The 23,779-nt window shown below is 39.7% G+C and overlaps 1 protein-coding gene across 1 annotated transcript in view; it reads right to left on the reverse strand.

Moving 5' to 3' along the window:
• The window catches only part of amfra (autocrine motility factor receptor a), a 48,004-nt gene extending 24,588 nt beyond the window's left edge, over positions 1-23,416 (reverse strand). The window contains exons 1-3 of the mRNA XM_052028109.1: positions 22,784-23,416; positions 5,400-5,492; positions 3,713-3,877 (exon numbers count right to left, since the gene is read on the reverse strand). Of these exons, the coding sequence (XP_051884069.1) occupies positions 3,713-3,877; positions 5,400-5,492; positions 22,784-23,182 (657 nt within the window). The 5' untranslated portion in view covers positions 23,183-23,416. The remainder of the gene's footprint in view (positions 1-3,712; positions 3,878-5,399; positions 5,493-22,783) is intronic.
• Positions 23,417-23,779: the final 363 nt, after the last annotated feature.

Genomic DNA, 23,779 nt, shown 5'->3' on the forward strand with positions numbered 1-23,779 from the left:
ATGAGACAAAGTTAAAAAGCAAGCAAAATGTACCAGGACTTGAATTAAGTTATTCCAGGAGGCACTCATTAATTCTCCAATTCCCTTCAAAGGGCAAATCAAACATTAGCTGAGATTCAAAACAATCTGTTTGCCCTGCTAGGTTTCTTGTAATAACTATCGCACAACTTGCAAACAAAAAATCAATCTGCTAAAATGTCCATTCTTTAAAAATGGAGTTTCTCTTTAAGATGAATACTATCACAAGAAAAAATGGAATAGATAGGCTCTTAAAATGACAGGTACAGTTTAGGATTACAGCATCAAAATTATCTCCAAGTTCTGAATTTTTAAGTTCTTAATATGTCAGCATTTGAATCATCCCAACATTAAAAAAAATCCTGATACAACAGCATAAAAGAATAAATCTTAGAACGTTTGATACCACCCATACCTGCACATTGGAACTACAAGCATATTGGTCTGGAAATTTCATCGTTTCTTCAATAATCATAACAGGTTTTTTTGAACTATTAGGAAGAGGGAGCTAATAATAAAAAAATGGATGGCAATATTGGTTGAAGACAGTCACAGAAATTATGTCAGAAGGATTATCTACTGTGGCTCTATGGGCTGAATTGTTGGGGGGGGGGGGGGGGGGGGGAGACAGAAAAATTACACAAAAGGAGAGAGGAGCAAGATGCTACTAAAATTCATTCAGAAAACAATTCTAGCCAGTACGCAAGCGCAAGAGGGTTAGGGCTGTGTGCGTGTGGTGGGAAAGAAGGGGGCAGTTGTGTATTAGGGAATGAGGCAGAGCAAGGGAAGGATTAAGTCAGTGGGAGAGCACTTTTGTGATGAGAATTCAACAATTCAGTTAGGATTTTGTATTGTTAAGGAAAATGACACAGATAAAACAGGAGTAAAACATTTTAAATAGGGAAAAGGCTAATTTACCTGGCTGAGAGGGATGAAAAAAAATCATGGACAGTAACCATGGTACATCTGTCTCAAAGCATTGGGAGGCATTTAAGGAGATTCAAATGGTTCAGGGTAAACCTGCTCCCATACAAAAAAAAGAGACTGCCAAATTTGGAGCAGTTTGGATAAGCAAGGTTTGTCGAGGGTAGAAGACAAAAAAGGTAAGCTCGTATTAAATACTAATACTACTATAAGAAGTGAAGAATGGAGGCATAGGGATGAAAATAAATCGGAATATAGGAAAGCAAAGAGATGGCACAAAAAAGGCAAGTGAAATATCTCTGAATTTTCTTCATTTTAACAAGATAATAAGCAAGACAAAAAAAGGGAAAGAATGGAGTCTCTTAGGAACAAAAAAAAAGTGGAGGATGTGGTCAGGAATTATAATTAATATTTTGGATGCGTCCTGACAAAAGGCATGGACCGTGTGTATGGAAAGAGGAATACTGGAAAACAGCAGATCAGGCAGTTGAGGAAACAAATGAAATATAGATGGGAAATAAGTAGAAGGCTTTAGCATCTTTAGAAGTGGATTAAGTAAATTACCAGACTCAGATGAAATATATTCCAGGCTGTTAAAAGCAGTGGGGGATGGTGGGTGGAAAAGAGGAGAAAGAGAGAAAGGAAGGCTGCAGAATTGCAGCTACTCTTCATTTTTCCAATCATTGCAAGAGTAATACTGGAGGACTTAAATACTGGTAATATTTAATATCATAGTTTACCCTCCCTTTAAACAGTAATTAAAAAGGTCAATTTCTTTAACTTCAGTGGTAGACAAAATATTTGAATCAATTTAAACCTTCATTCAGAAAGACAAATTCATCAACAACAGTTAATGAAAACCATGTTATGGGAAAGTTACATCTGATTGAACTTGGAGGAAACAAAATTGTTCCACAAAGACAGTGCATTTAACTAAGTTTATGTGGATTTCAGCAAGACTTTCAACAAGCTCTTCCATGGTAGATTAGTCAAAAATATGACATTGCACAGGATCCAAGAGGATGGCTATTGGGTCCAAATCAATGGCAGAAAGCAGAGAGTAATGATTGACTCTCTAAACCATTAATGGTTTAGACTTAAATGTAGGGGCTATAAGGAAGACATTTGCAGATGATACACGAATTGGCCAGGTTTTCAACTGCCAGGCCAATTCGTGTATCATCTGTATGGCCAGAGAAGCGACAAATGGAATTTAATCGAGAAGTATGAGGTAATGCATTTGGAATAAAGGAATGCAAGATAAACGATAAATCTAGGAATGTCAAAGAACAGATTAACTTTGCAGCATATGTCCACAGATCCTTCTAAAGACAGATAAGTCAGAGAGTGGAAACCCATTTCCCATAGAGGGCAAAGAGCAGGGGGCATGCAATTAAAGTAAAAGCATTAAATAATGCTAGAAATACTCAGATCAGGCAGCCTCAGTGGAAACAGAAACAGTCAATGACCTTCCAACCTTAGTTCTGATGAAAGATTGTCAACATGAAACACTAACCATTCCTCTCTCCATGAACACTGCCTAACCTGCCAAGTATTTCCAGCAATACTTACTTTCTATTTTTATTTCCAATTTCTGGCATCTGCAGGCCTTTGCTTTGATAGATTTAAATTAATTGGTAGCAGGAGGAGATGAGAGATGAGGGGAAAAAAAAAATCACACAGAGTCGTTGAGGTCCGAAATTCACTGTCTGGAAGGGTAATCATAGATCCCTCATCACATTTAAAAGTAATTGGGAACTCAAAAAGACCCTACTTGTAGACCTACAGATCAAATGCTAGAAGCTGAAATTAGTCTGGAGGGCACTTTATTGAGCAGTGGGCACAAAGGGACAAGAAGCTTCCTTCTGCCTTAAATTTTCTGATTCTGTAAAGTCAGTTGAGATTGAGAAGGGCAGCATGGTAGCGTAGCGGTTAGCGCGACGCTATTACAGCGCCAACGATTGGGGTTTGATTCCCGTCGCTGTCTGTAAGGAGCCTGTACGTTCTCCCGTGTCTGCATGGGTTCCCTCCGGGTGCTCCGGATTCCTCCCACATTGCAAAGACGTACGGGTAGGTTAATTTGGGTTTAAAATGGGCGGCGCGGACTCATTGGGCCGGAAGGGCCTGTCACCACACTGTAAATAAAAATTTTTTAAAAATTACTCAAAAGATGCATTTTCATTGTGGAATTCTTTATTTACGAGTGCCTCAAACCATGCAAATCAAACTCAATGCATTTCCTTATGTTCTATTAAATCCAGCAGAATCAAATAGCAATTTTGTGACACTGTGCAAAGGCTTACATAGCTGTAAAGGTGACAAGACAACAGTACATCATTTCATTTCTGCCCTCACAGTAATACCAAAACAGTTCAATGTTCAGTGCACAAGATGTGGTCTGCGTAAACTGTCACCATACCCAAGATGACACCAGATGTTGTCAAAGATTGGCACATTACTAAATCTCAAGTGGTGATAGAATTAATACAAGGCACAGAACATTTGAAGCTAATCACTTCCATTTAAGCTACACGAAAACTAGACTACAGTTGGTTAGTCAGAAATGTGTTGTTCCAAATCACGTTTATAAAACAGTATAAATGGCAGAAAAAAGCAGCAAGTTCAGAAAAAGTATTTTAAGGCTGAAGTGGGATAATCATTCCCATTTAAGTTGCTATGGGCTAATGAGCAAAATTGAGTAATCTCCACAACAAACCTTCTTTAGTTACAATGCGGAAGTTATATTTGCAGAGTTAAGTTCATGACTTACGTATTCAAAGCGGTCTTTACATAGCTGGACTATGAGGTGAAGGAAGACAAGAACAGCAAACCACAGGCACCACATCACCACCTCCTCGACAGTTTGAACATTCAGCACACCAAAAATGAAGATAAACTTGTAGAAAATGAAATTCCAAAATTTGTCCTTCAGATGCTGTAGAAAAGACAGAGTCAGGCAAGTTAATCATAAAGATTGTGATTGAGTCGTATTAATACATCACAATAAGTGGTATAAAATTCCACCAGTTCCTGACTACATTGCAATCTGCTTCATGCCCATCACAAAGTTGGGACACTGCACCATGGTGCTCAAGTACTATCCTTGCCTCTTTGTGGTGGCTGCAAATGGATCCCATTTGAAGTAAAAAGCCAGCTTCTCAAATTGTGCTTGCCTACTTTAGGAGACCAAATGTTATCCCTGAATAATAATTTTATAAAATCAATTTTATCCAGAGTATGGAATTGCACCATGTTAATTCAATAAGCCTGATTCAAAACTTCACTAAATATTGCAGGCAATGCTTTTGCTCCAGATAGATATACACTATGAAAACTTATCACAAGGTCATCAGAAGTAAAAACCAATTTAGTTGATTGTGCTCTGGTGCTCAAAGATAAACCTTCAGGCATAAAACTTCCTTTCACTTTCTTCACCAAAAGCAAGTCTTGATTCAAACACAAGATGAGTAGAAACCAGCAACTCATCCAAATTGGCCATGATCTTTACATCTCTGCAAATTAAAATCACTTGGTGTACAGCATTCTAAAATTTCAAGTATGTCACTGTTTAAAGGCTTCTGCAATTATTGGCAATTGAAAGCCTGTGGACATTGTGTGATGCAAAGAGTAGCTCAACAATTCACAGTTTGCACTTCAGAACTATAAAATGCTGCTATCAGTCCTTCAATTACTTCTTTCACAACATCTGAAGTCATTCAGCTAGATTGCCAAAAGGAACAATTTAATGACTGATGTGGCTATGAGAAAAAAAAACAGCTGTGGGATCATTTGAGGGAATAAGGTTAAGGGAGGAAGGTTGGATGCTAAAACAACAGCAATTTAAATACTACGTTACTAAATAAGGGCAGATGTATGGCTTCTTCAATTTCTATAAACACAAGGTGTTATCGCTCCTAAAGGTTTTTTTTGGCAATAGATGACAAAAACCACCTGTTAAAATAAGGTTTCTTTTTCCTTAGACTTTGCTGCTTCTCATTTTAGTTACAATGTAACATCTTTTAATTTCAGTTTAAGAAACTATATCCATTAGTTATCCAAGAAATTCCAGTGCACGGTTTAAGATTAATACAAAAAGGTGATAAATATAATGTTCGATCCCTAGTTCCTGACCTTGACCCTGGCAACACTGTAGGGCTTTACCACTAATCTCAGTAACTACACATGGGAGGCAACCCAGGAACAGTGGGAATAGAGTAAAGCTGATACTTTTGATGACCATGCAAGTACTAAAATAATGCAAGGGAACTTCCCTAGAGGATTTGCTCATTTTTAACCCTTTTCAAATTAATACATTAGGATTTGCACATTAATGATCTCACAAACAAAGCTTCAGAAGGCTATCTTTAAAATACCTTGTTTTTAAGTATTGCAATGATATTCTTTCATCTCCTATTTACAGAGTTGTGCTCCTTTCAGCCTTAAAAAGTGATCCTTACCTGTCTTTCACTGACCCGCAGAGTTCCAAAGACCACATACTGGATCAGCTTTCCAATCAACATCAGAAAACAACAGGCAGTGTTCACCAACACCTGGAAAATTAATTAAGAACAGGGCTTCACCAGTTGGATCACCGGTACAGACACGGGTACAATAACATCATTCTGTCATAAATATGATTCTTCACAACAATTCGAAGAATGCCCAACAGTCAAAGCTTCCCCCACCCCCAATAAATTGACAAATAGAGCTGGAACACTCGTAAGTCTAAAAGTAGATTACATTTGGGTTAAGTGAGCAGAGATGTGTTCTTCCAAATCAGGTACACAAGACAGTAAATTGCAAAATTTAAAAAAAACAAATTCAGAGTAATACTTTAAAGAGCAAGTGGTACAAAGGGGCACCAAAATATTTACGTAGCATGCTTAACGCAGCATCTTGGAATATTTTTGCTTACAGGAACAATGTCAAACAAAAAGTTTGATGCTGAGCCAAGAGCTATTTGAGCAGTTGACCAAAAACTTGGTCAAAAGAGGTAGGTAATAAAGAACATCTAAAGGTAAAGAAGGTTAGAGGGAACTGATGGTTAGGGGAACAAACTACAGGGCTTAATGCTTTGGCAGTTGAAGTCTAGGTTGGTACCATTGGAGTCATTAAGTTCGGAGTAGCTGGAATTGCACCGGTATTTGATGGTTGGAGAGATGGAGGAAATTACAGAAATAGGAGCGAGCCCAAGGATGAGAATTCATAGCGAAGCTGTGATTAACCAGGGGCTGAGACAAATCAGCAAGATAAAGGCTGATGGGTAAACTGGATGGTGCAAGTTAGGTTACAGGTCATCTAAACTATTATGTCTTAAGTTCACTGAGTCTAGAACAAGACCAGCACAATATACATAAAATTGATGTTCAGCAGTAGTGCTTCGGACAATTACGATTGGCAATTGGAATTGGCTTCTAAGTAGGATGGTTGGAAAATATTGTAGCTATTAAATCCCGACTAGCTCAATGTGCACAGGTGTCTGACAGTTAGAGGGATGAAACAAATTACTGAAATAGGAATGAAACCAAGGATCAGAATTCATGAAAGGTTATGCTTAACCAGGAGCCAGCTTCAAAACAATAGGAGATTGAAAATCTATTTTCCCCACAGAAACTATATTACCTTTCTCCCCAGGTCTATTTCTTAAATTTCTGTTAACATCCTGTACTAACTCCACTCCATTCAATCAGCATACTGGCCAAAGCAATACAAAAACAATACAAGTCAAACGTCTGTTTCATATGGGAAAAGACGACCATATTGGTGGACTTTGTAATCTGATGCAGTAATCTGCTAAACTGTAAGCAAGCTGTCTAATGATTCCTATTTTGCTACATTATGAACAGATATATCAACTAACCATTTAGTTATGGTCAGGGGATAGGCCCTAACAAAAAAGCACCCTGAACTTCACATTTTATAGGAAACCAGCCACAAGAACAGTGGTATATTTATTCTACCACACGATTTTTTGGAAGTATTTTCCTTTGCTTTAAAACTGATTAAGATTTAAAATTTAAACTGAAATTTTCAAAATAAATGTGGTTTTAGCCAGGGTTCCCCTGACAAAATTGTGGCATTTCTTTGCCCAAGCAGCTTCATTTAATTAGCACTAACGTTTAACAGTTCTATCTCTACCAATGTTCTCAGTTTAGCTACTTGGAATTTCCAGAGCAGCACGAGGTAAACTTTCCACCTGAAATCACTTTGCTCACAAACAGAAAAAGTGGCAGTTCGCAAAATAGCAAAAACAAAAAACTATGAATTCACAACATGGTAACACTAATTTCTTGGGGCTCAGAACAGAGCAACCCCAGTTTTCTTTTTAAAACCAGCAAAACAATAGAATCAAACCAAGGAACTTAGTGTCTTAGTTTCTATTATTTCACAGCATTAAAACAGCATTGAGAGTCACTCTAATGTTATTAACTAAAGTTACATGAAGAGCAACAACTAATTGAAAGGCCATGGAACAGAATTGCTGGCCTTATCTGTCATGCCACTCTGCAACCAGCATTGCCATTTTCAGCCTAACATTCCCAATAATGGTTTGTGAGTTCTCACAATTGAGCAAATGGCCCAACACAAACAATCTTCGCAGCAAGCTCTAAAAAGGGACACATGGCCACCACCACCGTAATACAGATAACACTCATCTAACCTTAGGGGTGGGTTAGTGATTAATGAAAAGATGCCCCAATGATGGGAGGGTGTGGGAGTGTCGTGCAGAGGAACAGAGGGCCCTGGAAAACTTGAAGAGTGCCTGCACAAGGTATGGGGCTACAAAGACTCTTCAGGGCCACGGCCTGAAACCCCTGACAGGATATCATGAGGTAGGTCCCCAAGGAAACTATCTGCATCTTGTAGAAGACTCCAATGCAGGCAAATGCCTGGGCTGGCTGCTGAAGGAAGAGTAGATAAAAATCTCGACAGTCAAATCCAGAAAGCAGCAAACTGACATATGGCAGAGACCAGCAGCAGCCGCCATGACTGCCTAGTATGACATTAAAGCTCTGACATCAAGTGTGACCATGACCCTGACCTCTATGGGCAATGCAATGAAGACACATTTGAGTATGTATTGGAGGTGGTCAGAGATTTCAATGAGGACAAAGAATGCAGTTTGAGTGTTGGTCCACTAAATAGCATTGATTCTGGGTAAACTAGTTTGTTAAAAAACAGTCTTCTGCAAATTAATAAGAACAGTCATTTTTCTCCCCCCTAATAAAAGGTCAGGTATCACACTGCAGACAAAATTTTCCACAATGTCACCTGGGAGAGATTGACTCCAGAAAGAGAAAGAATGGCAGGGTGAAGGAACCATGGGTGACAAGAGAGGTGGAACAACTAGTTACGAGGAAGAAGGCAGCATACATAAAGTGTAGACAGCAAAGATCAGATAGGGCTCATGAGGAATATAGGGTAGCAAAGAAGGAACTTAAGGGGCTGAGGAGAGCAAGAAGGGGACATGAAAAGGCCTTGGCGAGTAGGGTTAAGGAAAATCCCAAGGCTTATTTCACTTATGTGAAGGGCAGAAGGATGACGAGAGTAAAGGTAGGACTGATTAGAGACAAAGCTGGGAAGATGTGCCTGGAAGCTGTGTAAGTGAGTGAGGTTCTCAATGAATACTTCTCTTCAGTACTCACCAAGGAGAGGGGCCTAGATGACGCGGAGGACAGTGTTGGTAAGGTTAATGTTCTGGAGCATGTAGATATCAAGAGAGGATGTGCTGGAGCTGTTAGAAAATATTAGGCCAGATAAGTCCCCGGGGCCTTACAAAATATTCCCCAGGCTGCTCCGCGAGGCAAGGGAGGAGATTGCTGAACCGTTGGCTAGGATCTTTGAGTCCTTGCTGTCCACAGGAATGGTTCCGGAGGACTGGAGGGTGACAAATGTTGTCCCCTTATTCAAATAAAGGTAGTAGGGACAGTCCAGGGAATTATAGACCAGTGAGCCTTACATCTATGGTGGGCAAGCTGTTGGAAAGGATTCTTAGAGATAGGATCTATGAGCATTTAGAGAATCATGGACTGATTAGGGACAGCCAGCATGGCTTTGTGAAGGGAAGATCATGTCTCACAAGCCTGATAGTGTTCTTTGAGGAGGTGACCAGACATATTGACGAGGGTAGTGCAGTAGATGTGGTCTACAAGGATTTTAGTAAGGTGCTTGACAAGGTTCCACGTGGTAGGCTTGGCCGTGTGGATTCAGAATTGGCTTGCTTGCAGAAAGCAGAGGGTTGTGGTGGAGGGAGAGCATTCAGATTGGAGGGCCGTGACTAGTGGTATCCCACAAGGATCGGTTCTGGGACCTCTACTTTTCGTAATATTTATTAATGACTTGGATAAGGGGGTAAAAGGGTGGGTTAGCAAGTTTGCAGATGACACAAAGGTCGGTGGTGTTGTGGACAGTGTGGAGGACTGTTGAAGATTGCAGAGGGATATTGATAGGATGAAGAGCTGGGTTGAGAAGTGGCAGATGGAGTTCAATCTGGAGAAGTGTGAGGTGGTACACTTTGGAAGGACAAAGTCCAAGGCAGAGTACAAGGTTAATGGCAGGATTCTGGGTAGTGTGGAGGAGCAGAGGGATCTGGGGGCTCATATCCACAGATCACTGAAAGTTGCCTCACAGGTGGATGGTGTAGTTAGGAAAGCTTATGGGATGTTAGCATTCATAAGTCGTGGGATCGAGTTTAAGAGCTGCGAGGTAATGATGCAGCTCTACAAAACTCTGGTTAGACCGCACTTGGAGTACTGTGTCCAGTTCTGGTCGCCTCATTATAGGAAGGATGTGGAAGCATTGGAGAGGGTGCAGAGGAGATTTACCAGGATGCTGCCTGATTTGGAGAGTATGGATTATGAGGAGAGACTAAGGGAGCTAGGGCTTTACTCTATGGAGAAGGAGGAGAATGAGGGGAGACATGATAGAGGTATACAAAATATTAAGAGGAATAGATAGAGTAGACAGCCAGTGCCTCTTTCCCAGGGCACCAATGCTCAATACAAGAGGGCATGGCTTTAAAGTAATGGGTGGGAAGTTCAAGGGAGATATCAGAGGGAGGTTTTTTACCAGAGAGTGGTAGGTGCATGGAATGCGCTGCCTGGGGTAGTGGTGGAGGCAGGTTCATTGGTCAAGTTCAAGAGATTGCTAGATAAGCATATGGAGGAATTTAAAATAGGGGGATATGTGGGAGGAAGGGGTTAGATAGTCTTAGGCGTGGTTTAAAGGTCGGCACAACATGGTGGGCCGAAGGGTATTGTTCTGTTTCTGTGGTTAAGATGTAGTGTCAGTGAGAATCAAAATTCCACATAAAAAGAAAACTATTTTCCAATGGGATCCCAAGACACCCAGAGTAAGCAAAATTGTTCTAATCCAGAATAAACCCATTTTCAACAGCACAATTTGAATTTTATGAAGCTGTGAAAAAAATTTATTCATTCAAATTTATTGTCATGGGTATACATACCCTGGGTAAAAATGGTATGAAAATTAGATTTTTGCAGCAGCAGCACAGTACATTACAAACAAATTAATGAACTTAAATCAACATAAATTGTGCACAACAAAGTAAACAAATAAAAAAATGACATGTCTAACTCATTACTTTTACCCTTGGCCAAGAAATATTCAAAAATGCAACAACTTGACGAAGTTTAAGCTCTTCTGGCTACTCTAGACCTGTAAATAAAACTCCAGATCTTAAGGCTATCTTCACATATCTTTTTATCTAAATGTCATAATATACCTACCCGTTATGCAAACTTTAACCCCTCCTCAACCTCTATGTTATGGTAATGACAACCACATTTCCTTGGTTCTTGGTCATGTTGCCATTCCAAATCACTAACTAAATAAACCCTACAGTACTCAGACCACCCCACCACTGCCCAGAATCAAATTCAGTGTAGTTCAGTCTGCAGCCTCCTTTTGTGCCATCCTTTGCACCCTGAAGGGCTGGAGGAATTCATCACTCCCTGAGGCTGAAGCTCTTTCCCACTGTTTACTCTTGTCCACCTTCCCATCCTTGCACTGGGGGGCTGGGGCTTCTCTTGCCAATCTTATCTCATCCACCTAACCAAGTGTTGACTCATGCCCTCTGCCAATATAGCAGCTATCATTGATATCTGCTTCTTTCACGAGAAAGCATGCTCACTTGTAAACAAGGTCCCTTCCATCTATATTATTATGGAGAATTGTATCACAATCTTGAAAGAAACCTGACAAGTGCTGATGCCGTCACATCCTAAAATAAACTTTCCCAACCAGGCTACACACAAATTGGAACAAGCACTGTAATATTGCTGCCGACAATAGTTATTTCGCACAAATACACACTTTGCCTCGTCTTTGCTACTCCTCTGGCATTCACCTCCTCTGAGTAAGACATCATGTCCCACTCTAAATCATTATGTTCCATCACATTTAGCACAGTGCAACATTTTCACCTCTTTCTTTTCCTTGGCCTTTAGAATGAGTGACATATTTATAAAGTTGTGAAATCAAATCTATATCAATTCATTATGCATTCCACTAAGTAAACTGTTACTTAATCATAAATCCCCATCTCTGCCTGGCACTGAGGCATTGGCAGACAATCCATAACTTAGTATCATATTTGACCCATAGAAGAGCTTCCAATCACAAATGAAAACCAGTGTCTGCACCTCTAGCCGACTTCTTTGCTGCCTCAGTTTCTACTGCCAAAAACCCAGACACTTAGTTATTTTTAGATTTGACCTTTCCAACACACATATATCCACCCTATGTTCTACCCCATACAAACTTGAGATCATTCTGAACACTGCCACCTGTGTCCCAACTTGAACAAAGTCCAATTCACCGATCATTCTTGGGCTTGCCAAGCAGAATGATTAAGCATCACAATTTCAAATTGCTCTGCCTGGTCATTAGATCTCTCCTCCCTATTACTGACCTCCAATGTTATCTTCTCCATCCTTGCAACAGGTTAAAATACCTACACACTTCCAGTCCAGGCCATGAGCATCCACTTGTCCCATTGGCAGCTATGCCAAGGCCTGGCCACACCCCCCAGCCCCAAATTTTATTTCAAGATGGTCCTTAACACTAACCTCTGATCAAGTATTTGGTCGATTTGCCTTGCCTCTCATTGCAGCCATGAGAAATATTGTTTGTGTGTAGATACACACATATATACACACACACACACACACACACAATTTTATTTTTATACATACACACACATATATACATATATGTGTGTGTATATATCTATATCCATCATACACAAAAGAAAAAAAAGAATCACTAGTGTGAAATGCCTTGGGACCATACTGTTTAACAGCACTGTAGTTAATGTTTCATTCCACAGGCTACCTTGCAATTATACTTCAGCCAATGCAACTGCCAGTTACAAAGCAATAAATAAAAAAGAAAATTGAGATGAAGCATACATTTGATATTGAACTGTTGCATTTATTTTATTACTACTTCACCAACTATGATACAGTGACTACATGTGACCACTACCTCAAATGGAATCAATAAATCAAAGCACAAACTCTTCACTACATAAAACGGCAAGAGATCCATCTACATAAGTTGTCTGCAGCAAATTCAACTTTGAATTTATGTTTTACAACCCTTATTCACTGGAGAAAACAGTGACAAAAGATAGATGGAACAATAAAACTAGAGATCTTCGAGAAAGCTCTGATGATTTTCTTTGTTCCATCCTTGCCAGAACTTACAATTAACAAGTAATATAGTATCCTAGCTGCCAGTATTTTCTGGCACTACCATCACGGTAAATGGGATTGGATCAGAACAGATCTAGCAGCAAACAGGGCATGTACTATGAGCCATGAGCTGTAGCAGAACTGTATTCCGACAGAATGCCATTTCATAAAACATCATACCATCTCAAGAACATAGAACAGTACAGCACAGGAACAAGCCCTTCGGTCCACAATGTTGTGCCAAACTAATTAAATTAGTACTCAAATGCCTTCTGCCTACACAATGTCCATATCCTTCCAATGCCTGCACATTCGTGTGCCTATCTAAGAGCCTCTTGAACACCTCCATCGTATTTGCCAACACATTCAGGCACCCACCACTCGGTGTAAAAAAATAGCTGCCCCACACATCTCCTTTGAACTTACTTGCTCTCATCTTAAGTGCATGCCCTCTGATATTACTCTCCCTCAACTAATCAGAACAGAAAACCAACCCTTTTTCAATGTTGAGGGACGTGTCAGGAGTAGTGCCATACACTGAAAAAGCTGTCAATAAAAACCTACATTCTGCAATCACAAACTTGCTAAATATCAGATGCAGCGTGCTTTAAACAGACATGTGATCCTACAACATAGACGATTGACTCAAACTGTCATATCTAGTCACAAACAGTGGTACATGATTGTATAACAGGTAGCAGTGGCTTTGTAAAGATGCAGATCATGACAAAAGTGTTTCACATCAACCTCATTCAGAAGTGTTGAATAGGTCTCATCCCAACATCCACATTACACAAGTCAGACTTTATTCAATATGCAATTCAAGAAACAGTTGACCATGTTGAAGACAGTAAAAGGTTATGGATCCCAATAACATTCCAATAGTGACAATGGAGCAGAAGTCTTCAGAACTACTTCCCAACCTAGTCAAATCTTTCCAGTATGCATCATGGGACTTTAAACCAACAAAAGTGAAAAATAATTCAGGTATGACCCAGCCAGCAAAAGCAGGACACAACGCAATCTGGCTCCTGTCCACCCTATCACTCAAGAGACAGGATAGGAGCATGAAAGGAGCAGAAGGATCTGCCATTTATCAAGATCATTCTTGACCTGATCTTGGCCTCTTCACCTTCCTTAACTCGCCTAAAGAAAAAAAATTCATTGCCTCCTCAATGAATGTATTCAAATCACTCAATCTCCATAATACTTCAGGGCAGAGAATTACTAAGATTTAGGATTCTCACAAGAAAATCCTCATCTCCATTTTAAATGTATGATCCCATTGCTCAAAATGTTGTCCCTCCAGCTCTCCTCAATTGTACATTCCACTTGAGACAAAATATCTTCTTAGCATTTACCCTGGTGAGCCAACCCAATATTTTACGCTTCAATCTTTCCTCATGTCCATTCTTTCATCTCATGAACCAACCTAGGGAAGTTTCCCTGAACTGCCTCCAAAGCATGCACTTCTTCCTTCTTAAACAAGGAGACCAAATTCCAACGGTTATCTCACCAAAACTCCGCATGGTTCAGGGAAGACTAATCTATTATACTGTCTTCAATAAAAGGTCAATATTCTATTTGACTACCCGATTACTCTGTATCTACATCCTTAGTTTCTTTTACAAAGTCATCCAGATGTCTGCGGTCTCCCTCCATTTAAACCATCTTCTGCTTTTCTATTCTTGTCAAATTGGCTAATGGTAGATGGATCATGCTCCATCTGCCGTTTTTGAAAACCCATCTTTTTACAGATTGTGTCCTCCTCATTTTGATTTCCCCACCCATCTCTGCATTGACAGCAAATCTGACAATACACTTAGCTCCTTCATTCAAGTCATTGATATGGATTGCAAATAGTGGAGGTTCAAGCACTTATCCCTGTGACATCCCACTAGTCATTGCTTTCCGAGCTGAAATGATCCATTTATCCCTGACTGTTTGCTGTTAGTTGGCCGATTCTAAACTATGCACATATATTACCCACAATATCATTAGCTTTTACCATGAGCAATTAGTGATTATGGCATCTTATTAAAATCTCTTCTGGAAATCCAAATACACTATCTGCATTTAATAGTAGAAGCTTTTATGTTTTATTAATTTCTTGCTAGTTTACTGCCAAGCTATTTTCTCTCTTTTTAAAATCATCTTTTGCTGTTCTTTTTTAAAAAACATTCCTAATCTGACCTTTACCAATCTTTGCTTTTGCTTTCAATTCAATACCATCCCCTTAATTTCTTCAATTGTCCACAGATGGATCATCCTCAGTAACCTGGAATAAATTTGAAGTTATGAAATATCCTGCACTAAGTTTTTCAACTATTTTTCTATTATATTTAAATCTTTTTACACTTCTTGCTCTTGAAGAATTTATAGTAAGTAAAGATAAAATTATGGTAGCCACCAGCCAAATACCTTCCTGCAGCATCACTTTCTCTCCTCCTTCCACATTAGCAACCAACTTTCTAGTTATTGATATGGGTCACTCCCAGAGTCTTATTAATGCAATTCTAATTTTCCTTTTAAAATGCCAACATAGTACTTCTTTGCCCTGCTTTACCCAATTCCAACTTTTGCATTCTATTGAGAGGCATGCAGAAGAAAATGTACCAGAGTTTGTCCACACACAATGCATTGCCAGGGCTACCAAATGGCACCTTACCAGTTATTGCTTCTCCCATCAATCCAAAACTGAAATTGCACAGATTTAAAGAAAAGTAATGGCTGCAGACAAGGAAGTCAATGGCCATTACAGAGAGATTGGCAAGGTGTTTTCTTCTGGAGTAGGGATATTCATAAACACGATACTAAGAAAGTCAAAAATAGGTTTTGAAAGAGGCAAGACAGAGGAAAGTAGTTCATGGCATTAACAAACTTAGGGCTTAAGGCATGAAACTGGAGAAAAATCAAGAAGCCGCCGGAGATTAAAAGGGAGCTGGTGGCAAGCTTTATGAACAAGGATATGCAATACACCTTTGCAAATGACAAAGTGCCATGGCTTTAATTTTGCATCACTCCAAATGTCTTTAGTTTGAAGCACAATTCTTACCTTATTCCATTTCTGCACCTAGTTGAAGTACCAACATATTTTTTTTAAATATGCTGACTTTGCATTAACAGTTAAAAGTTACAAGTTTTTTTTCGGTAAGTTAGATTAAACCTACAAATATACGAGCAATAAACAAACTACTGTAGGAACACAGTGGGTCAGGCAGCATTTGTGACTGCAGAGGGATGGTCGATGTTTCAGGTTTGTTTTTTTTTGTGCCACCTACAAGTATATGCTTTTTTTAAGCTCATCACCAGGTGTGCACAAGACCTAACTCAGAAACAAGTATTGGGTGCAGAACCCGCAAAGCATCAGTACTTGAAACTCCAAGGCAAGAACAGAATGCTCACGAGATGGAAAGATTAAACCTGTGACTTGATCAGCTGCAGAGACAGCCAAATCTGCTGCATTGAGACAGGTGTCACAAGATACCTCCCAAGGTCAGGTGCAATTACCTAAAAAGCTCCTTTGCATTATGTAATCCACTATAGGCCCAAACATACTGCTTTGTTGAACACTGCAAGTAAAAGAGTTTGTCAACATTGTACAGCAAACTAATTTGGTGTCTACCTTGGCAATAGTCTTTTGACAATCCTGATGAACTGCTGTGGACAAATTGACAGAATATCAATGTCACGAGCAGCTATAAACTCAAGCTGATACACTAAAAGTCATATATTTGCCACATTAAAGTTCAACTCTGACCCCTGCAAACTTCCCTTATGCTTTCAGATGGCCTCTGTATATGTAGAGCATACATCAGGGACTGTAGTGTTATGTAAAATAAAGCAGTCATGCGACAATATTAAAAGAACTCAATTATGCAGCACCTGAACCTTGCAGTAAGTGCCACCTCAGTTTATTGTGTGCAAAATACTCCCTAGTGTACATATAATCAAAACATGCAATTCAAAAGATTTTTTTTTGAAGTGTTTTTTGTTGACACCTCTGAATGGCACTAAGAATTAATAGCTCACTTCCAGACACTGGCATCCTACTGCACCCAATTAGGAATCTCTCTTGCAAGAGTCCATGTATGATCAACAATGATGGGTGTGAGGAAAGACAGAAACAGCCAAGGAATTAGAAGCCTACCTAATTTTCTTCCTAATCTATGGAAATTGTGGCTATTTTACCAAAACAATTAAGATCAGGTAATTCAGCATTGGTGGAAAACTAATCCTAAAATCTCTGAGCTGGATGGCCAAACAACATGGCCAAAACCCACTATGTTAGTAATAGGTACTCAGACAAGAACTTTTTCAGAACAAAATTATTAGATTTTCTGCTCATTTTCAAAAATTATTGAGACACCTCACACAAATTAATTAAGTCTACAGTGGCACAAGTGTTGATGATTCTGACATACATCTTTAAGTGGTGAAAAAAAGATATAAAAATAATGAATTTAAAAAGATGATATCAGAAGGGAGAATTTCTGGAACCAAAGAATCAAACCCAACAGTTTATGACAGCACTGATAAGTATTGTGAGATAAATGAAAATCTAAATACAGTACAGCAAATGCTGGAAGACCCTTCAATAAAACTGGCAAAGAGGGAAAAAAACCTTTATGTTGCATAGAGCAGGGAATAAAAAAAGAAATAAGCTAAGGTTGTGACAAATAGGTTAAAGCTGTAGGAAATGCCCAGATCAGGCAGTGTTGGTAGAGAGAGAAAAGCTGGGTTTTAAGATGAAAGATGGATAATGTACAGCAGAACTGGCCAGTTCCAACAGCAGGGAAAACAAGTTATCTGAAACGATTGAATTCAATGGAGTCCAGAAAGCCTCAGTGTGCCCTGACTGAAGACGAACTGCTGCTCCTCGAGGTTGCATTCAGCATCATTAAACAGATGGGTCAGAATAGGAATGGGATTGTGAATAATCCCTTTGCAACTCCCTGGTCTGTTGGAGAATTAAAATGACCAGCAAAAAAGCTTGGTTGGCCCCCATGATCTGTATACACATGCTGCAAGAGAGCAGTTGTCCAATTTATGTTTAGTCTCTCCAAAGTAGAGCAGAAATGTTGTTAGCCTTGAATGCAGTTCACTTACACTTCTTCCAATCTAGTATATCAATGATTAAAGGAGATGGAAGAACAGACCAGGGCACACTGCAGCCTTCCAGAATCAATACTGAACTCTATAACTTCAGGTAAGCTGCTTTCTCTGCTTGTATTAGAAATGACCATTTCTGCTGCAAGTCATCCATCTGTGATTTGGCTCAGTTTTCTCTCTCTCCATTAGCGCAGCCTGGGTATGTCCTACATTTTGCAAGATTTTACTCTACTTTGTCTAAGTTATCATTCTCTAACTACTGTCATTAATCCATTGACAACTATTTACGCACACAGCAACCATATTACAGTTATTCCTTTTATCCTATCCTTGACTTCTTTGAAACTTAACTTATTTTCTCTCTGTCCAAAACATCTTTGACCTGAAAATGTTAACCGTTTCTCTTTCCAGAAATGCTGCCTGACCTGCTGAGTTTCTCCAGCATTTTCTGTTGAAATGAAACATTTTCTGCTCATATCCACCTTTCCCAAATTGTACTCCTCCAAACAGCAACCAGCAAAACACATGTCAATTGCAAATACATGACCATCAGTACTTGGTATCAAAATAAAAGCAGCTAGTGTTATTGCCTTACATAACCTTCATAAAATATCAGAAAAAGCTGCTAGTTATCCATGCTTCAAATTATGAAGGTTGGTGAGTTTGACATGCCATATTTTTGAATACCCAGCATTTTTCCCTTATGCCAAACTGAATAAACTATCACAATTAAATAATAGCTCCTAAGGAAAACTATTTCTGGCAGACAGATGATTAACAGGACAAAAATGTACAAAGTTCTTGACCAAACCATAATATAAAAGACTAGGGCACAAGAAATATGGCTTGCACCCAATGTTATCAATTAACTAAATCAAGCAATAAGCCACTTTAGTTTAAAATGGTCAACACTTCATGGATTTGTTTTCACACTTCAACTACTTCCCCAGTATGCTATTGGCATTAGGGTGCTCAATTTAGCACAGCTGCACCCATGCCATATAAAACCTTGCAAATGAAATGCAATGCATTTTCCTGGATTAGTTTACCGACTTAAGATAGCAAGGTGCAAGGATAAGCAATCATATCTACAACTTCTGTGCATATACACAAACAAATCATTAATTTTATCCTACTTAATCATTAGAAGGAAATTTCTGTACAAAGTTATTTGGCACCAATATTCAAATTTGGGCAAATACCCTTCACAGCCAACATCTTTCTCCAGCAGCGAAGAACCTATTTTGTGCTATTGGGTACTCAAAAAAAAAAGTTCAACACCAATCCTCCAAATCAAAACTGTACAACACAGGATGTGGCCATTTGACTGAATAGACTCATCTCAGTAACACACAACCTCTAAGTGTATGCCATTTTAAAAAAGTGAACTTCATTAACCTGCAACATCACTGAGATTTGGGTATCTACATGCTTCAGCTCTAAATTACCCCCACACCATTTAAACCTGTCATTTTTACACCTTGCATTAAACTTTCTTCCGAAGTTTAACAGCTATTTCTCAGTCTTAAAAATTTTACCTGCCCAATTTAGCAATTTGTCCCAAAGTCACTTAGCCATCTTTTCGTCAGCATTTCAGAAAATTATATACTCTTCACCCCAACCAGGAGTAAGCCATTCACAGAAAAAAGATCTTATCATAACATTACCTCTTGGCTCATATTATTAGGAGCCGAGAGGTAATGTTGCAGCTATATAGGACCCTGGTCAGACTCCACTTGGAGTACTTTGCTCAGTTCTGGTCACCTCACTACAGGAAGGATGTGGAAGCCATAGAAAGGGTGCAGAGGAGATTTACAAGGATACTGCCAGGATTGGGGAGCATGCCTTATGAAAACAGGTTAAGGGAACTTGGCCTTTTCTCCTTGGAGAGACAGAGGATGAGGGGGGACTTGACAGAGGTGTGCAAGATGATGAGAGGCACTGATCATGTGGATAGTCAGAGGCTTTTTCCCAGGGCTGAAATGGTTGCCACAAGAGGACATAGGTTTAAGGTGCTGGGGAGTAGGTATAGAGGAGATGTCAGGGGCAAGTTTTTTTTTTACTCAGAGAGTGGTGAGTGTGCGGAATAGGCTGCCGGCAATAGTGGTAGCGGTGGATACGATAGGGTCTTTTAAGAGATATTTGGATAGGTACATGGAGCTGAGAAAAATAGAGGGGTATGGGTAAGCCTGGTAATTTCTAAGGTAGGGACATGTTCGGCACAGTTTTGTGGGCCGAAGCGCCTGAATTGTGCTGTAGGCTTTCTATGTTGCTATGTTTCTATGCTTAATCTCTAGGACAAATTAATTTTCCCAAGGAAATGTGATAGTTCTCAATAAATATACTTTATACTCAAGAAGTGTTCATCTTTACACATCTATTTCTAATTTTTAAACCAATTTCCCCAGCTACCCAAACTAACAACTGTATAAACATGTAATTGACATTCCAACATCCCACCCTGAATCTGAATGTAAAATTATCTTATCATGACAGCATTTCTCCAGATGATTCTTTGGTATAATATTACTACTCACTCTTAAAACTTGTGCAATGTATAAATAAAATTAAGGTTGTCCTTTATGAGAGCTCTTAATAGTTAATAAACACAAATGGGTATATATTCCATAAACTGCAAAGTGAGAAAACTTAATCTAGCTTGTTGATGTCAGAACTCTGAACTCTAGCCTTACATTATCAGACAAAAATCATCACTCGTTTAGATTCACATTATACATCTTTTTTTTACAAAATAAGAGGCAATCAATCTTTGTTTATTGCACAAAATGTCGAATAATGTCCACTCATGATCTAAGCACTATCTCCCCCTTCTAACTCATCTTTGAAAATGGTAGCTTCACAAAATGACCCAAAGAAAGAATTTGAATAGCTTGTTTAAACACAAGAAAAATAAATAACCCAGTGTTTGTTTAGGTTAGCTAACTACATCTACAGATTAAAAACTTGAACTAATAACCACCAAAATTTCTCCACAATATAGTTTTTCTCCCACTAATACAAATTCCTAACATTGTTGTTATTACATCCAAATTCTCCTACAATAAAATACTCAAAGCTTTCTGGAACTACATGACAAATTTACATTCAGAAGCAGATGAAAAACAAGTGCTTGTTCCAGGAGTTTATTATGCAACTATCTCACAAAAGACGAGACGAAACTTCAGCCAAACATAATCAATTTTAATCCATTTTGTTCTCATACCCCGGACTTTTCTTCCCACAATTAACAGGATTATCAGGTTTTAAAAATCATATTACTGATTATCCTCCACTGCAACAGATGAATGCAATTTAGAACTACTTCACTGACACAAATTACAGCAAGGCACTAAACAGATATGTATATTTTGGGAAAACTAGTTAGAAATATTGTTCATCAGTTCTTTGTGCTTCTGACAGTCCAACTGGTGTACAATCTTAATGTTCACAGTACTAAATGTATTTAAAGTTTGATGCATGGAAATTATTTAAAAGCCATTGGATGCATTTCCACAAGCTTTTACTGTCAAAGTTAGCTCCTCTTTGTTCTCATGAAGGCCAGGCTTACATGTCTAATTTCCAGCACATATCCCACTGCTTTTTTAAATATTCAATCTCTTATCCCTTATAATTCAAGTAACAGGAAGTTAGGGTTAATAGAACATTGGCCTCTCTACCTTGCAAAATGGCAAGTATTCTCCTTGAAGCAGTTACAGAGAAAGAATAAGTGATTTCGTTCCAATTATACAAAAATCAAGATGCACATTTTTCATTCAAGTATAACCACTCGAGTTCTGGTTCAATTCCTGATCTACATATTGGCTGGCCTTGGCAAGAAAAGCATTAAAATTTGCATACAAGTAAAACAAAGGAAGGAAAAAAAGCAAACGAGGCTTCCACTGACTGTCCAGTGAATCGCTACTGAACGCAAATACATGTGGCTAAGGGTAGATGGCACAGTTAAGCCTGACTGTGACACTCCAGGTCATTTGAACTGCTTTCACCATCCAGGTTTCGACATGCAAGAACAAATATCAAAATATTCTCATGACAGCCTTTAAGTGGGAAGGAAAACAACATTCATTTTTTGTGGCCCAATTTGCATACAGCTATTTTAGAGACAGTCTGTGCTGACTTCAAATTCCATCAACTAATACACTAGAAACATTTGTTTAGCATTTCATGCCAATAAAACTTGCTGCAGTCAAGCTGAAAAAAAGTTTCAAGAGAAAATAATTCTTCAAATGTTTACTGAACTTAGCTTCAACAGGTCAAGAGTTTGCAAATTATGTTCACACATATTCGGGTAAGCTGAAGGGCATTTCTAGTTGGTTAGCTCACTGCTGTACAACGTTACAACTAATATCCATCTATAAAAACCTGATCTTTTACATTATATTTTTCTAAGTTCACTCTTAAGCAAAATTCTTTCAAAATACTTTAAAAATTTCAACTAAAGTTCAAAATAAAGACACTTCCTAAAACTTTACTGAAAGAATCCAATGCCAGTGACATAATAATCAGTTTTCACAACTAAAAATCTTAACACAAAATTTACAACGTCACTTTCTCGGCTTTAAATGTTTATCGCAAGTGAAACATGCATCATCCATTCCAGCAAATGGTTTGAAGATTCGCGTACATATTATATGACAGGAAAGCATCCGGTTTTAAAATGGCATGCAAAATAAAAGTTGTCCAGAATATTTAATTCCTTTCCACAGAGGAAGGGAGCTCGTTAAGGGAATATTATGCGATTATTGCTATTTTCAGTTATAATTCGACGACACCAGACTACAACCAGGAAGTTCCGATATTTAAAAAAATTCATTGAGGGATTTGTTATTTCCCTTTCAAATTTCACAGATCTAGAAGAATCAAAAAGCCAATCAACTCCTTACAATGTTGTGCCCCTCGAAAGCGGGAGGCTTGCTAGAGAAAGTCCTCTCTCTGTTGAGATTTCGGGAGTCAGGGAGGGGGCGGGGTGAGGGAAAGGAAACACAAACACTCACCCAAATACACCAGCCGTCTGACACCAGGTACCAGGCCATGTCCAGGGCGAATCCCTGGCCTTCAGCCCACTCCGGTCTGCCCGATGGTCCCAGATCGGCTTCACCATGGTCGCCGTTGCCCCCTGGGCCGGGGGCGCCGTGCTGCGCGGCGTTTGCTCCGGTCTCCTGGCCGCTGCTGCCCCGGCCCGCCGCGGGCGGCTGATCGCCGCTTATGGCGTCAATGGGGGCGGGAGTGCCGAGGTTGGGGTGGTGACGGTGGACGGAGATCGGGGCTTGCCCCGGCGGCAGGCTGAGGTGGGAGTAGGCGCTGAACAGGCTGGCGGCCAGCAGCACGGCGCTGAGGGCTGTGTACGTCCTCAGGCTGGGCCAAGGGAAGCGCTCAAGGAAAAGCAGCGGCATGGTCGGCGCCGAGGCCGGTGTCCAGCGGTGCCGTTACCCCGGTGACGACCGCACACACGTCCCGCTGTCTCTCCCGCTCCCAGCCTCTGGCCGCGACGATCCGACGACGTCGCCAAAGCGCGGGGTGGGCGGCGAGCTGTTGGAAACACCCGGAAGTGATGCCTGGGAGACGTCATCCTAGTTCAGAGAACATCCTGAAGGGGTGAGGTCACGTTGTCATGGACGTCGTGTCTGTGGTCTCTGAATCAGTCTGGATGTTATTCTTACTTGTGGTCCTCGCAATTGGAAGTAAATTATAAAATTTAGTCATTGCACCTGGTAAATCGCTGAGCGGAAAATTGTATGGTTTACGCTGATGATATTGAAGGTTATCATTGCATCATCCCTGCAGAGCATGAATGCACACACTGTGGGTGTCTATTTGTGCGGACGAGCTGTGATCCTGATGAACGGGAGTTGTGTGGTATGCCTGCTTTATAACACAGGACGTTACAAAGGGCATAAGACATGAAGAGTGATCACTTGATCCAAGATTGTCTATTTGCCTCTATAGATGTTGCCTGGCCCGTTGAGTTCCTCCCGCAGTTTGTTTATTTT

Source organism: Pristis pectinata, chromosome 13 (assembly GCF_009764475.1).
Source record: "Pristis pectinata isolate sPriPec2 chromosome 13, sPriPec2.1.pri, whole genome shotgun sequence".
NCBI classification, from domain to species: Eukaryota; Metazoa; Chordata; class Chondrichthyes; order Rhinopristiformes; family Pristidae; genus Pristis; species Pristis pectinata.